At 49.4% G+C, this 11,931-nt stretch overlaps 6 protein-coding genes across 6 annotated transcripts; 5 read left to right on the forward strand and 1 right to left on the reverse strand.

Moving 5' to 3' along the window:
• Positions 1–513: 513 nt before the first annotated feature.
• On the forward strand, positions 514–2,018 carry BKA67DRAFT_529827 (uncharacterized protein; the record flags this gene model as incomplete). Its single annotated transcript, XM_046099139.1, has 2 exons — positions 514–604; positions 706–2,018. The coding sequence occupies 2 exons, from the start codon at positions 514–516 to the stop codon at positions 2,016–2,018; spliced, it is 1,404 nt and encodes a 467-aa protein (XP_045963816.1).
• A 360-nt stretch (positions 2,019–2,378) lies between these two features.
• On the forward strand, positions 2,379–3,124 carry BKA67DRAFT_529828 (uncharacterized protein; the record flags this gene model as incomplete). The annotated part of the gene is made up of 3 exons (XM_046099140.1): positions 2,379–2,601; positions 2,654–2,711; positions 2,773–3,124. The coding sequence occupies 3 exons, from the start codon at positions 2,379–2,381 to the stop codon at positions 3,122–3,124; spliced, it is 633 nt and encodes a 210-aa protein (XP_045963817.1).
• A 1,309-nt stretch (positions 3,125–4,433) lies between these two features.
• Positions 4,434–6,362, forward strand: BKA67DRAFT_24714 (glycoside hydrolase). The gene is made up of 3 exons (XM_046095720.1): positions 4,434–4,849; positions 4,897–4,976; positions 5,030–6,362. Exons 1-3 carry the CDS (start codon positions 4,768–4,770, stop codon positions 6,233–6,235), a joined length of 1,368 nt encoding a protein of 455 aa, XP_045963818.1. The 5' UTR covers positions 4,434–4,767; the 3' UTR covers positions 6,236–6,362.
• A 212-nt stretch (positions 6,363–6,574) lies between these two features.
• On the reverse strand, positions 6,575–7,921 carry BKA67DRAFT_510023 (histidinol-phosphate aminotransferase; the record flags this gene model as incomplete). The annotated part of the gene is made up of 2 exons (XM_046097291.1): positions 6,575–7,790; positions 7,848–7,921. 2 exons carry the CDS (start codon positions 7,919–7,921, stop codon positions 6,575–6,577), a joined length of 1,290 nt encoding a protein of 429 aa, XP_045963819.1.
• Positions 7,922–8,785: 864 nt separating this feature from the next.
• Positions 8,786–9,641, forward strand: BKA67DRAFT_652913 (kinase-like domain-containing protein; the record flags this gene model as incomplete). The annotated part of the gene is made up of 2 exons (XM_046106253.1): positions 8,786–8,965; positions 9,027–9,641. The coding sequence occupies 2 exons, from the start codon at positions 8,786–8,788 to the stop codon at positions 9,639–9,641; spliced, it is 795 nt and encodes a 264-aa protein (XP_045963820.1).
• Positions 9,642–10,126: 485 nt separating this feature from the next.
• Positions 10,127–11,844, forward strand: BKA67DRAFT_545416 (uncharacterized protein). The gene has a single exon (XM_046101323.1). It carries the CDS (start codon positions 10,352–10,354, stop codon positions 11,684–11,686), a length of 1,335 nt encoding a protein of 444 aa, XP_045963821.1. The 5' UTR covers positions 10,127–10,351; the 3' UTR covers positions 11,687–11,844.
• The last annotated feature ends 87 nt before the right edge of the window (positions 11,845–11,931 follow it).

Raw genomic sequence — 11,931 nt, forward strand, 5'->3', positions numbered from 1 at the left:
TGGGAAGAGAATAGCAATAGGTGAGTCATCTAGGTTAACTAGTTGTATGGAGGCAGGCAAACGGCTGACACGAGAGTTGACGCACTTAAAAATCCAGTGGGACCCTGGATTATCAGTATGAACCTATGTAATGAGTGAGAAATTTTTTTTTAAATTTTTTTTTTAACCTACTCAGAGTTCCTTTACTTAGCCAGTGTTGCTAATTGTATATACAGGCAGGGACAATGTGCTGAACTAAACATTAGTCTCAGGTTAGTCTAGGTACAGCGTATCCGTAGGCAATGCATCAACTAGCGCAAAGGCGAAATGAAATGGTGGGGCTGCTTCGCGATGATGACTCGAAGCTCGTGTCATCGCACATTACAGTATAGCTGCGGCTTTCGTACACAAGGTGTATAGACTAAATGTAACCTCCCCATGAGTTCTGACATTTCTGTTCTGCCTTCTTCTTCTTCTTCTTTTAATCTGCGAACAGTTCGCTTACCTGCTTGAGTCCCCCTTGGAAAGATTGTTATGCCGAAGAAAAGACACCAGACCAAATACACAAAACCGCCGTCGATAGCTCCGCCGACTCTTCGTATCACGTCTTCACAGACGACCACGAGTACGTATGCATCTGCTGCGTTCCCATGGACCTTCCTTTTCTACGACCGCCGCTGGATTTATGCGCACCCGTCTGCTCTGTGTACTAACCAATCTCGATAGGCCAAAATGAGCGTACCGTTAACGACATCCTCGCTGACATGCGCAGGACTGGATTGAATTCGAGTTCATCGCGAAACCCTGCCCTCGCAACCCCAACACCGAGCTTGCCACCAGCAATAAGCCATATCCTGCAACTCCCAGAAACGCCGGCACCTAGGCCTAGGAGGCTCCAGCGAAGGGATATCAATGGCAGACGGGTACCTCCAGGGCCGCCGCCGCCACGTTCATGGCTGTCGCTCTCACAGTCTCGACATGCACCAACGAGTTCTGTTCACGAACATGTGACGCAGATCAAGCTTTGGCCGTTGCCTGGCTCATTTCTTCCCACGCATGGCAGTCTTGTTGACATCACCTTGCATCGCCTCGTGGCCGATTGGAACATACAACGAGACTGGAACAGATTTTATCTCTACAACCTGCCAAATAGACTCAGGACTGCACTTGTCTACTACGTGTCTAATTATCACGAGTCGGGAATATCTGCCGCAGACCTGCGACTCATCTTGCTTGGTCCGTCAGAAGCAGAACTGGCCGAGTATGAGGTGGAACCCCCCGACCCAGCATTGTTGAACGATGGCATTCGTCACTTAGACCTTACAGGTTCAGTTGGGAGATCTATAAGCTTAAAATCTCTTTCCGACCTCTTATTTCCCGCCGTTATGCCTATACAAGTCGAAGTACAAGATTCATGGGATGCACCTGAGCCACGGCTTGCACCCACAGCTCTTCTTCCCAACTTGACACATCTGTCGTTTGCCATCGATCACGATCTGGGCGATGGCCCTTCCTGGAAACACCTTCTATCACTTTCAAACAAGCTATCAGGGCTGACTCACCTCAATCTGTCCGGATGGCCAACACCCTGCACAACGCCAAACGCGACTTACACCAAGATGGTCTCGTCAGGTACTGGGCAATCCGTCAATTATGGCGGCACCAATATCTACAGCCATGCTTTAGACGACGACTGGTCAGAAGCAATATCAGTCCTGAAGCGACTCAGCAAGGCGCTCTATCGACTCGAATACCTCGATCTTACTGGATGTGGAGATTGGTTTCCAGCTTTGCGAAAAGAATCAGATGCAGAGCTTGTTGTTGATTTCGTGGACTGGGCCCGCGAATGGGGCAAAATCACAACCTTGAGACTTTGTTCCGGGTATCTTGCGGCAGTGACGCATCCGAACGATGCGTCCATGAGACTTCAGCAATGGAGGTCCGAGGCATTGTTGGTAGAAAAGCGTATCAGAAGTCAGAGAGCCGGTCAAGGACACCGTTTAAATGTCGAAGTAGATCCTCAAGTGGATTTCTACTGATGTGTTAAGGTGCTACTCTAGCTGCTTGCTGTGCCCCTGTCTGCATTGATCTTCGTTCGTAGCTCAATTAAACTATAGCGGGTCTGGGGTTGGCGATAGGGCGGTGGTTGTGGTTCGCCAATTCGATTCGAAACAGGAAAGAAAAAAGGATGCTTGCACCCAAACTTGTGATTCAATCAAAAGGTTGAGATGTTCTCAATCCATGGCATTTCAATCTCCCTGACCTACTTTCCCCTTTTGGTGGACTCGTTCAATTGCAGCATAGTGGCAGGGACTTCAGAAACCACCGACACTTGAGGCGATAGGTCCCAGAGCCTGGCCTATAAACAAGTTTGATTGTGCAACTGCTAAATAGCAACTATGGCATCAAGGCATATAGTCTCTGCTCTGGCATCACTTTTCGCAGTGGCTGCATCCAGGACAATGACAACAACGGCAGCATCGGCGTCAGTCACGAGTCTTTTCTTTCCAGGATTCGTTCAAACGGGCCTTGTGGCATCAGTCATCACAGCTGCACCCGCCGCTACAACATATCTCGTGCAATGCAGCTCGGAGTATGAGTTTGATTGCGAGCTTGGAGAAGGTAAGTTGGCAAATCAATACTTGATGTGATATCACACTGATAGCTTCTCAAGGTGTGATCTTGACAGAGGGGCCCTCGACTTTTGAGGTCAATGTCAACAGCACTGATATGTAAGTTACCGCTGTGCGAACAAATGTTTAAGAACACTTATTGATTTGACTTGACTCTTAGGACAATTAGCGAGGCTTGCGCAATGACCTCGGGCACTGCATCCTGCACATTCAGCATCGCGGGCAGTACTTCCGGAACAGAGTCTGCGTCTGGGCTAAAATCAATGTATCTAAATGTCACGATAACAGCTGGATTCGAGGCTCTCGCTTCTGCCTCGAGCATAGCAGCTGCAGAGGCTGCAGCTAAGACTGCTCAGGTTACAGCGATGGACGTTCCAAGTTCTACAACGTTTGACACAAGCGCAACCGCGACAGACAACGCAAGTAGGAACGCAGCTATGACTACAGCAGATCAAAAGATGGGGGCAGTCTTGATGATGGTCTTTACTGTTGCTGGAACGCTATTGCTCTAAAACCGTTCGTAACGGAAGGATGCGTGGTTGCGTGTCCTTGGTCGATAGAGTTTCGTAATTTGAATTCATGATACCCGTTTGCACGACAGCAGTAATCATCATAGGCATCATGCTCTAAACACGCCGTTAAGTTTAGTCGCATGGTGTCTGGTTTGGCCATGGTCTTTCCAGGCATCATCTCTCGAGCCGCTTCCCATACCGTGATTTTTATGTTAATACTAATTTTCTTTAACCAAATCCAGGAATAGATGCGGCTTGACAGCGGTGTCCATCGCGCAGATGGTGGTCCTAACAGGACCAACCTCTGGCGGCATATTCGTGACGCAGAGTACAACAGTGAGAAAAAGTGCTTACTGCCTATAGTAGCAGGCCGGAAATACACCCCCCCTCCGCAGTAGGTAGGTGTTTTCCAGAGGGGTGATAAGTTATATCTGTTTCTACGCATAGAACATGTTGGAAAAGAACCATCACTTGCCCCGTCGCGGGTAACAACCGTCCATACCAAGTGCATACTTACTGCCTGTCGCGCGGCTGTTTCTCATATGCGGAAGACAAAGTTGGATCGAGAAAGCTCCGCCTGTCAATTGCCCCTGGCTAAATTTAAAGCCTGGCTATGCCCTATGCTCTGTGTTTCATATGTAAACCTGGACGCCGGGGGATCAATGTCATCCAATCAGACGCTTGCCGCTCTTCTGCTTAGCGCAGTCAGTGGGCTGTCTTCCAATCCCCAGAAGCTATCCCACATAACGCAGGGCCCCTAACCTAAGCAGCTTTCCCAATTCCATGTCATGTTCGCTATTTCGTGGTTGCGGAGACAGTGCGATAGGTTAGTGAAGTAGTCAACAAGGGCAAATCAAGTGCTGCGCGTTATTTTGCGCGTCAACCGAGTTGATGTGGCACCCGTGAACCCCTGAAGGCCGAAGCTGCACAGCGGCAACGAAGATCAATCTGCCGAGTCTAGATCTATCTACCATATTAACCTATAGTTAGCTATGCTATTCCACTACAAGCGCAGCCACGCTTGCCCCTGTCATTATATGGAAAGCATCCGATGCGTCCTCGGCCAACCACACCTGCAGCACAATGCACCCCATCTCCCATCCCCGGACTAGGCTTTCTGTAAAACGAAACACCGAATTATCTGATGACCACACACATGCGTGGGTCTAAGTTTCCTCATTCGGTACCGGTATACCTGCAAACACATGCTAATCTCTTGATTGGTGTGGTTGTGACCAGCAGAGCCGTCCTTTGTGCCGAATAAAAAGGATTTCGTTGGACCTCCAACATGTCACAGCAATGTTTGTTTTAACTCTTTTACCTAGCCTCTGACGAACTTTCACTTTCGTTCGTTCCATTCTTTCGTTTCACTATAGACAAGTCACTCGTTGACGAGGGCAATCGTTTCACCATAATCGATTATTCATTTTGGTCCTATCACACCGAATACGAACATTCATTCTTGCATACCTTCCAGTGTATTGGTTTCAGTCATTACGATCTTTTTAGACACCATCACTTTCTGGATACCTTGACTGGTATTAAATCACGTTCTTGTACCAACTTAACCACACTTTTCTCGTTTAACAGGACTGGCCCGACTGCCATACGACACGGGCTCGATCTTTAACACAAAGCACAATATGTTCGTCAAATCAGTTCATACCGCCGCCACACTGGCAGGGGCATTTGCCGCTCCCAAGGATCTTGACATTACTGATTCAAGTTTGTTGTACGATCCCGTTGATGGGTGCCTCACTGATGATTTACAGCGTCGATCCGAAATGTAGCGAGTACTATTGCCCATGGAACAATGACACTTTACACCGGCAACATTACGAATACCGAAGACGTATGGCAAATTTGGGTTTCTCATATGGATGCGCTCACACTAACAGCTCCCAGACACTTGCAATATGGCCTGCGCCGGTTTACTGGTGGGAGTCAGGTGCGGCTTGGGGAGCTATGCTAGATTATTATCATTATACTGGGGACGCCACCTATAACGATGTAATTACACAAGCAATAACTTCTCAGGTGGGCCCAAACTACGACCTGATGGTGCCCAAACATGAAGGTGATGAAGGCAACGACGATCAAGCATTCTGGTCTTTCACGATTCTCGAAGCCGCTGAGCGCAACTTCCCTCAGCCGGACGATAGTCTTCCCTCATGGTTGGACATCGCAGTCAACGCCTGGAATACTATGATCGTGCGATGGGATACCCAATACTGTGGCGGCGGACTCTTCTGGCAGATATTTGCTAGCAACGCCAACGGCATGCACTACAAGAACTCGGTCAGCAACGGTGGTCTCTTTCAACTGTCTGCCAGACTCGCCCGTGCCACGGGAAATGATACGTACTTGGAGTGGGCACAAAAGGTTTGGGATTGGTCGGAGACTGTCGGGTTCGTCAAAGACTATTATGGCAATGGGGCTCTCGATGTGTTGGACGGCGCCGATATCTCGGACAACTGTGAAAAAACCAACAATGTTTCCTTTTCCTACTCGCAAGGTATCTACTTGTACGGGGCCGCAGTTCTCTATAACTACACAGATGGCAGTCAGACATGGGGCGACCGAGTCAACCGGCTTCTTAATGGGACCGAAGCTTATTTCAACCCGTACGACAACGCAACCGACATAATGTACGAGCATGCCTGTGAAGAGTACGACATCTGCAAAACAGATATGCTAAGCTTCAAGGCATATATGTCAAGGTTTTTATGGGCAACAACGCAGATGGTTCCGTCAACACTTCCTGCTATTCAGGCTAAGCTACACATAAACGCAAAGGCAGCTGGATCAGCCTGCTCTGGTGGCGATGACGGAACAACCTGTGGTTTCAAGTGGTACGTTGGAGGCTACGACGGCAACTCTGGTCTCGGACAGCAACTATGTGCACTTGAGACTATTCAAGGCCTCTTGGTCCAGGAAGCGACGCCACCGTTCAAGGCAGGAGAAATCCAGCACGTCAAGGGCGACGCAACGACAGTCTCAAGCCCGTCAACTGCGCCAACTGTCAAACGAACAAACGGCGCTGGAAGGTTCGTTTTGTCGTCTTTGGCTCTCAGCCTGTCCATCGTCATCCTTTTGTTAGACATCATCTAGGGCTGATAGCGCCGAGGGTAAACATGAGGTAAAAGAGGGATTGTATAAACCATGGACACGGCGTTCTGAAGTATATTATTGCGTAGGGGGAGCTGGAAAAAGAAATAAACTCAGCTGTTCAGAGACACCACCTAGATTCTGTTATCCTTGGCCTGCAACTTGTTTCTTTTTTACACTAAGATGTCCATACGACACAAATAAATCGTCGAGTAAACCGTAATTTCTAGTGTAAATGAGGCGTTGGGATCTAGAAAATGAGTTTTGTAGGAATTCTAGAGGCTGCTCAACCTTTTTCTGCGACATCTATATACACCTACTAACTTCTGTTCCCGCTTTTATTTATGCGACCACGCCGCTTGCTTCGCTTTCGCGCTTGGCCTCATCAGCCGGCACAACTGCGTCGGCTCCGTGAATCTTTTGTTCGCCGTAGACTTCAGCAAGCGTCTTCTCAAGTGCCGCTAGAAATCTAGTAACTTCCTCCTCTGTCCCGACAGTAATTCTGAGACAGCCTAGGCAGCCGTGCTCCTTGCCTCGGAACCGTACAACAACGCCTTTTTGCTCGGCAAGGCTCTCGTACACGGCCAGGGCCACAGTATTGTCCGGCTCACCCTTGGGGTTGAGCACCTCGTAAAGCAAGAAGTTGCTCTCTGTGCCGCCTCTCAACCGTCCGACCCCCTTGATCTTTGGTAGCTCTTCGATGAGTCTGTTGCGCTGCTTGACGATCTTGTCGCGGTTATTCTGCATGGCAGCCAAACCCTGCTCCGACACAGCATACGTAGCCAGCACGCTCGTAGGGCTGGAGATATTATACGGAGCCTTTAAACTGTTCAGCAGCCTGGCGATTGGCGGGCTCGTAAAGGCGGCACCTAATCTGATGCCGGCCATGCCAAAGGCCTTGGATAGCGTCTGCATGACGACAAGGTTGGGCCATTCAGCTACCCACTCGGCGAGCGACGCACCATCGGGCGAGAAATCGATGTAGGCCTCGTCGACGACCACAATGCCGTTCCAGCTGGTGTGCTCCAGGATCCTCTTGATGTCTTCCTTTGCCAGCACCGAGCCTGTCGGGTTGCCTGGCGAACAGAAGTACGCCAGCTTGATGTCCTTCTCGGTGCTCAAAGCTTGGGAGATCGCCTCTACGTCCAGCTGAAACCCTGGCGCCGGGAGCAGGGGCACCTTTACGAGCCCAACGTCGTTCACGTGCGCCGAGACGGAATACATACCGTACGTGGGCGGGCACACGAGGATGCGGTCCCGGCCCGGCGCGCAAAAACATCTCAGGAGGGCGTCGATGGCCTCATCGCTGCCGACGCCGACGAACATGTGCTCAGGGCCGATGGACTTGGGCGTGTGGTGGTGAGTGTTGCGGAGGTTGCAGAACAGCTGCTTCAAGTCGTGCTGGTGGGGGTCCGGGTACCGGTGCAAACCCAGGAGATCTATCTGGGGGCCCCCAGAGGTAGATGAGATTGCCTGTGCGGCCGATGCGGGCAAAGATGGCCCGTAGGCATTCTCGTTGGCGTCTAGGAGAATGTTCGTGCCATCATCTTTGTAGTCGCTGGGGGTTTTTTTTTGTTAGTGTCAACCTGGAATTTTTGCAACCGGGGCGACGTACTCTCTGGCGCACCGGTACGGCTCAAGCTGCAAGATGTTGGGCCTGGCGCAGGTCTCGAGGTTGAAAGGGGCCATGTTTACTAAGTCGTTCAAAAGTAGGGTGTTTTTTTCAATGATTGAGAGAACACACAATAACAGACCTGTCACCTCTGAGTATTTGTATATAGGCGCTCCTGACTCACTATACCTTTCAGGTGTAATTAATCCTAGCAGACTGGAGGACCAAGTTGAGCGTACCGTTGTAGGGCCCCACAATTGGCAGGAACCCGAGGCCGGAGAGCGGAGAGGGAAAACTTCAATTGATGAATCACTCGTTTACGACCATGTTCATACCCGCAAATAGTCGTACTCTTGACTGCTTCGCCTTCCGCGTCTCATACCAAATGCTATAGTGTTTATTTTGGCTTTACTTTATCAATTATTGAGATGGATGTATTTAGTAATTTTCCTATGTGCTATGATATGTATTTGTACTTACCCCGCTCAAGGACGCTTATCAGCATCGCCATATGGCTCTGGTAATAGGAGTTTGGGTAGACCTGCTTCTATTTATTTTCTATGGATCAAATGCTATAGACAAGATTGAATTGTCTACTATAGAGTATATCGAGAGTCCATAAGCCAGAATCATGGGATATATACGTTGCGTTGTTTGTGAACAGTAAGTTATTGTCCCTCTCGGTATGAGTCAATTCTGGTGGGCCCAATCCAGACTAGGCAGGTAAAGTCGTGCCAACAACAGTGTTATAATCACGCCTGAACTATTTGTAAATTCCTGCTAGAACTGTATGTCATACTACTCGGCCAGATCTGCTTAGAGGACAATTCCATAAGTATTCGCGAAAGCGCTTTTCCCGGCTTCTCTTGAACCACTCAGCAACTCCCAGTCAGTTTTGAAAAGTAGCAGTGTTTGGTAGACATATTCAGTGCTTAAAGAAGATGACAACCTCGGATCAAGTGAAGTCAAATCTGCTCGACGAAACATATCACTCTATACTTGAAATTTGCCAATGGCAAGGGCGCAAGGTCGTGTTGAAACGATGTCGACATCAAGATGACCCACGAACCCCAAGTCGTTTCCAGAATGAGGTCGATGCCTTAAAGGCTGCGAATACACATGTATGTTGCATCCAATATTGCCGCCTCTTTTACTTACCTGTGACTAACCGCCGTGTTCCAGGACAGCATTGCCAAGATCCTTGATTTTGACTCGCAACGACTCACCATCATCCTTCGGCTCGAATCTGGACAGAGTCTCGACAAATTCGTTAACACTGATATGACCTCTACCTTATCGTTTTTAGAGTGCACGACTATATGGAAGCAGATCGCCGGAGCTCTAACATACTTACATTCACAATCCATCATCCATGATGATGTCAAGCCGGATAATATCATGTGGTCAAGCGACCATCAACGTTGCGTACTGATAGATCTCGGTGCAGCGCTTATCGATATGCCAGAGGATTACTTCAATCCCTCAGGGACTCCCAACTATGCGCCTCCCGAATTTCTAAGCCGGAAGAAGAATGCAAAGGGGGACATCTGGGGCCTCGGAATCACTATGCTCTACGCATTTGGCTTCATACCTCTGCCTGCTGGAGAATGGATTTTGCCCCATGCTCTCGAGCAGGGTTCTGAAGCGCGCAAGGAAATGGTGGAATGGCTTGAAAAAGTAGAGCAGTTGCGTGTCGGCCTTCTTGAGAGTGACCCAATTGCTGCGTCAATGTTGGCTACGAACCTGGATGTAAGGATTAGTAGCAATGAGCTGTCACGTCAACTGGAAAGCATATAAATTATAGTGTTTCGCCATAAGACCATATGTACCGAATTGGAAACCTATTGGGATTTATGATTGTCTTGATAACAACAATAAGATCAAGTAATTCCATTAGCACCGACGAGCATGTCCATAGATTATGTATTCAAAAATCCCAAAGTGAACCCTGCTTATATTTCAACCCTTTTTCTTTTATTAAAAAAAGCTTTTTTCTTTCTTTTTCTGGTAGCTACGATATCTATTTCATTTTACGGCTTGCCGGAATTCTTGTAAATTCAATACAAAATCACGCCGACATTTCCTTGGCGTCTCATGGCAGGCAGGATAGGTGCGTAATGTAGTATATCGACTGGATATGTGAAGCCTCCACGCACGGGATCAATCGAGGACAATTATTACTCGATGAGGATGTATTATAAGCCCTGAAGAGAGTTTTGCTCCCAAAACACGTCTTGGCCGAAAGCGTTAATAGATGCCTCTTTACCTACCTACACATTTGCCTTGTCATTCACATTCTATAGGCGTCTTTGCCCCGCATGGTGCAAAATTTATGAAAAGGTGGGCCACTCATGCAAGCACCTTCAAACTGCAAGCCCACCAAATAAGCAACCGCAACAAGGTTCATACTTTTGCATTACTGATTGTGAAGTGCAAAAACTGACGAGCTACGTGGGATACCATATTACTGATCCTCGCTCCCAACAGGCCGAGCACATTTCGCCGAGATGGTCCATTTGGAAGAAATCACCGACGACGTGGCTGAGAAGCTAAAGGTCTCACAAGACTCTTCGTCCACATCGCCGCCACCACAGCCTCAAGAGAGCAAGAACATTCTACCCAACAAGAATGTGGTAGATAGTCTCCCAGAAAACCCCATCCTCACCAAGCTCAGAGGTCTCGCAGAAGCTGGCCCGGGGCCTGCGGGCCCAGCCCTCAGCCCCGCGCGAGCATGGACTGAGAACAAGAGCATCGACGAGATCGCCGCAGAGCTCAAAAAGTCTCCCCTGTTTATGACGGAGCTTGAGGAGAACGACGACACGGAGGCGCTCAGAGCACTGGCGTACGAGGGCACGCCGCTCGAGGTCGCGTCCGAGTTCAAGGAGCAGGGCAACCATTGCTTCCAGCAGAAGAAGTGGAACGATGCCAAGGAGTTCTACGGCAAGGGCATTCTGGTGATCGCTGCGGAGGAGCGGAAGCGCCGGGGCTATGATCTTCAGGGCCGGAAGATCGACGTGACGAAAGTCGAACAGGACCCTGAGGAGGAGGTCGAGAGGCAGAGAGCGGTGCTTGAGAGTCTGTATGTCAACCGGGCAGCCTGCCATCTCGAGGTCAAGAACTATCGCAGCTGTTGGCTTGATGGCGCGGCGGCGCTGAAGATCAACCCGAGGAACGTGAAGGCGCTGTACCGGTCGGCAAAGGCGCTTCTGGCAGTGGACAAGATCGTCGAGGCGGACGATGCTTGCGCGAGAGGCTTGGAACTAGACGGTTCAAACAAATCCCTGCAGGCGGTCGCAAGGGAGATTGTAAAAAAAACCGAGGAGGTCACAACGCGAAAGAAGAGGGAGGCGGACCGTCTGGCCAAAGAGAAGAGGCGTGAAATGCTCCTTCGGGCAGCGGTCAAGGCACGCGGCATCAAGACGCGAACTACAGCACAACCGCCGGAAATGGAAGATGCGAAGATGCGCTTGGTTCCCGATGAGGATGACCCGACGAGCTCCTTGGCTTTCCCGACGGTGCTGCTGTATCCGGCAGATTTAGAGACGGACTTCATCAAGGCATTCAACGAGCAGGAGACACTAGCCGATCATCTTTCTTATGTATTTCCGCTACCTTGGGACCAAAAGGGCCAGTACACCTTGGCTGGTGTGGAATGCTATATGGACACCTTGAGCGGAGGTCTGATCAAGGTCGGTAAGAAGGCTCCTTTGCTCAAGGTCCTGTCATCGGACAAGGTCGAGGTAGTTGACGAAGTGGTGAAAATATTTGTGCTGCCGAAAGCGAAAGCCGAGGCGTGGGTTCAGGAGTACAAGTCGAAGAAGGCTGTAGAAAGGGGCAGCTAGAATAGGTCAGTCTCTGGCAGAGTAAAACCACAAAAAAAGTTCGAGTATACGCCACACGCGACGAAGGAATGTCAAACGAACGTGAAGAGTGTGAGTGTATTTTGATCTTATTGGTAGACAGGAGTCCTACTTAAGATACAAGAAACAGTAATGCTACAATCCAGCTAGGCATGTGTTCACTTGACCTCCCATTGTCGACGAACGAACCACTATGCAATGATGGCACAAATCGTAACTCGGACTCA

This window comes from Truncatella angustata (genome assembly GCF_020726525.1).
Source record: "Truncatella angustata strain MPI-SDFR-AT-0073 chromosome Unknown BKA67scaffold_1, whole genome shotgun sequence".
NCBI classification, from domain to species: domain Eukaryota; kingdom Fungi; phylum Ascomycota; class Sordariomycetes; order Amphisphaeriales; family Sporocadaceae; genus Truncatella; species Truncatella angustata.

Excerpts from the sequence above, each read along its gene's own strand:
- BKA67DRAFT_24714 (XM_046095720.1), top strand. The coding sequence starts at position 4,768 with ATGTTCGTCAAATCAGTTCATACCGCCGCCACACTGGCAGGGGCATTT. Across the intron at positions 4,850-4,896 it reads TCTTGACATTACTGATTCAA|CGTCGATCCGAAATGTAGCG; the intron begins GTTTGTTGTACG and ends GATGATTTACAG. Across the intron at positions 4,977-5,029 it reads ACATTACGAATACCGAAGAC|ACACTTGCAATATGGCCTGC; the intron begins GTATGGCAAATT and ends AACAGCTCCCAG.
- BKA67DRAFT_545416 (XM_046101323.1), top strand. The coding sequence starts at position 10,352 with ATGGTCCATTTGGAAGAAATCACCGACGACGTGGCTGAGAAGCTAAAG.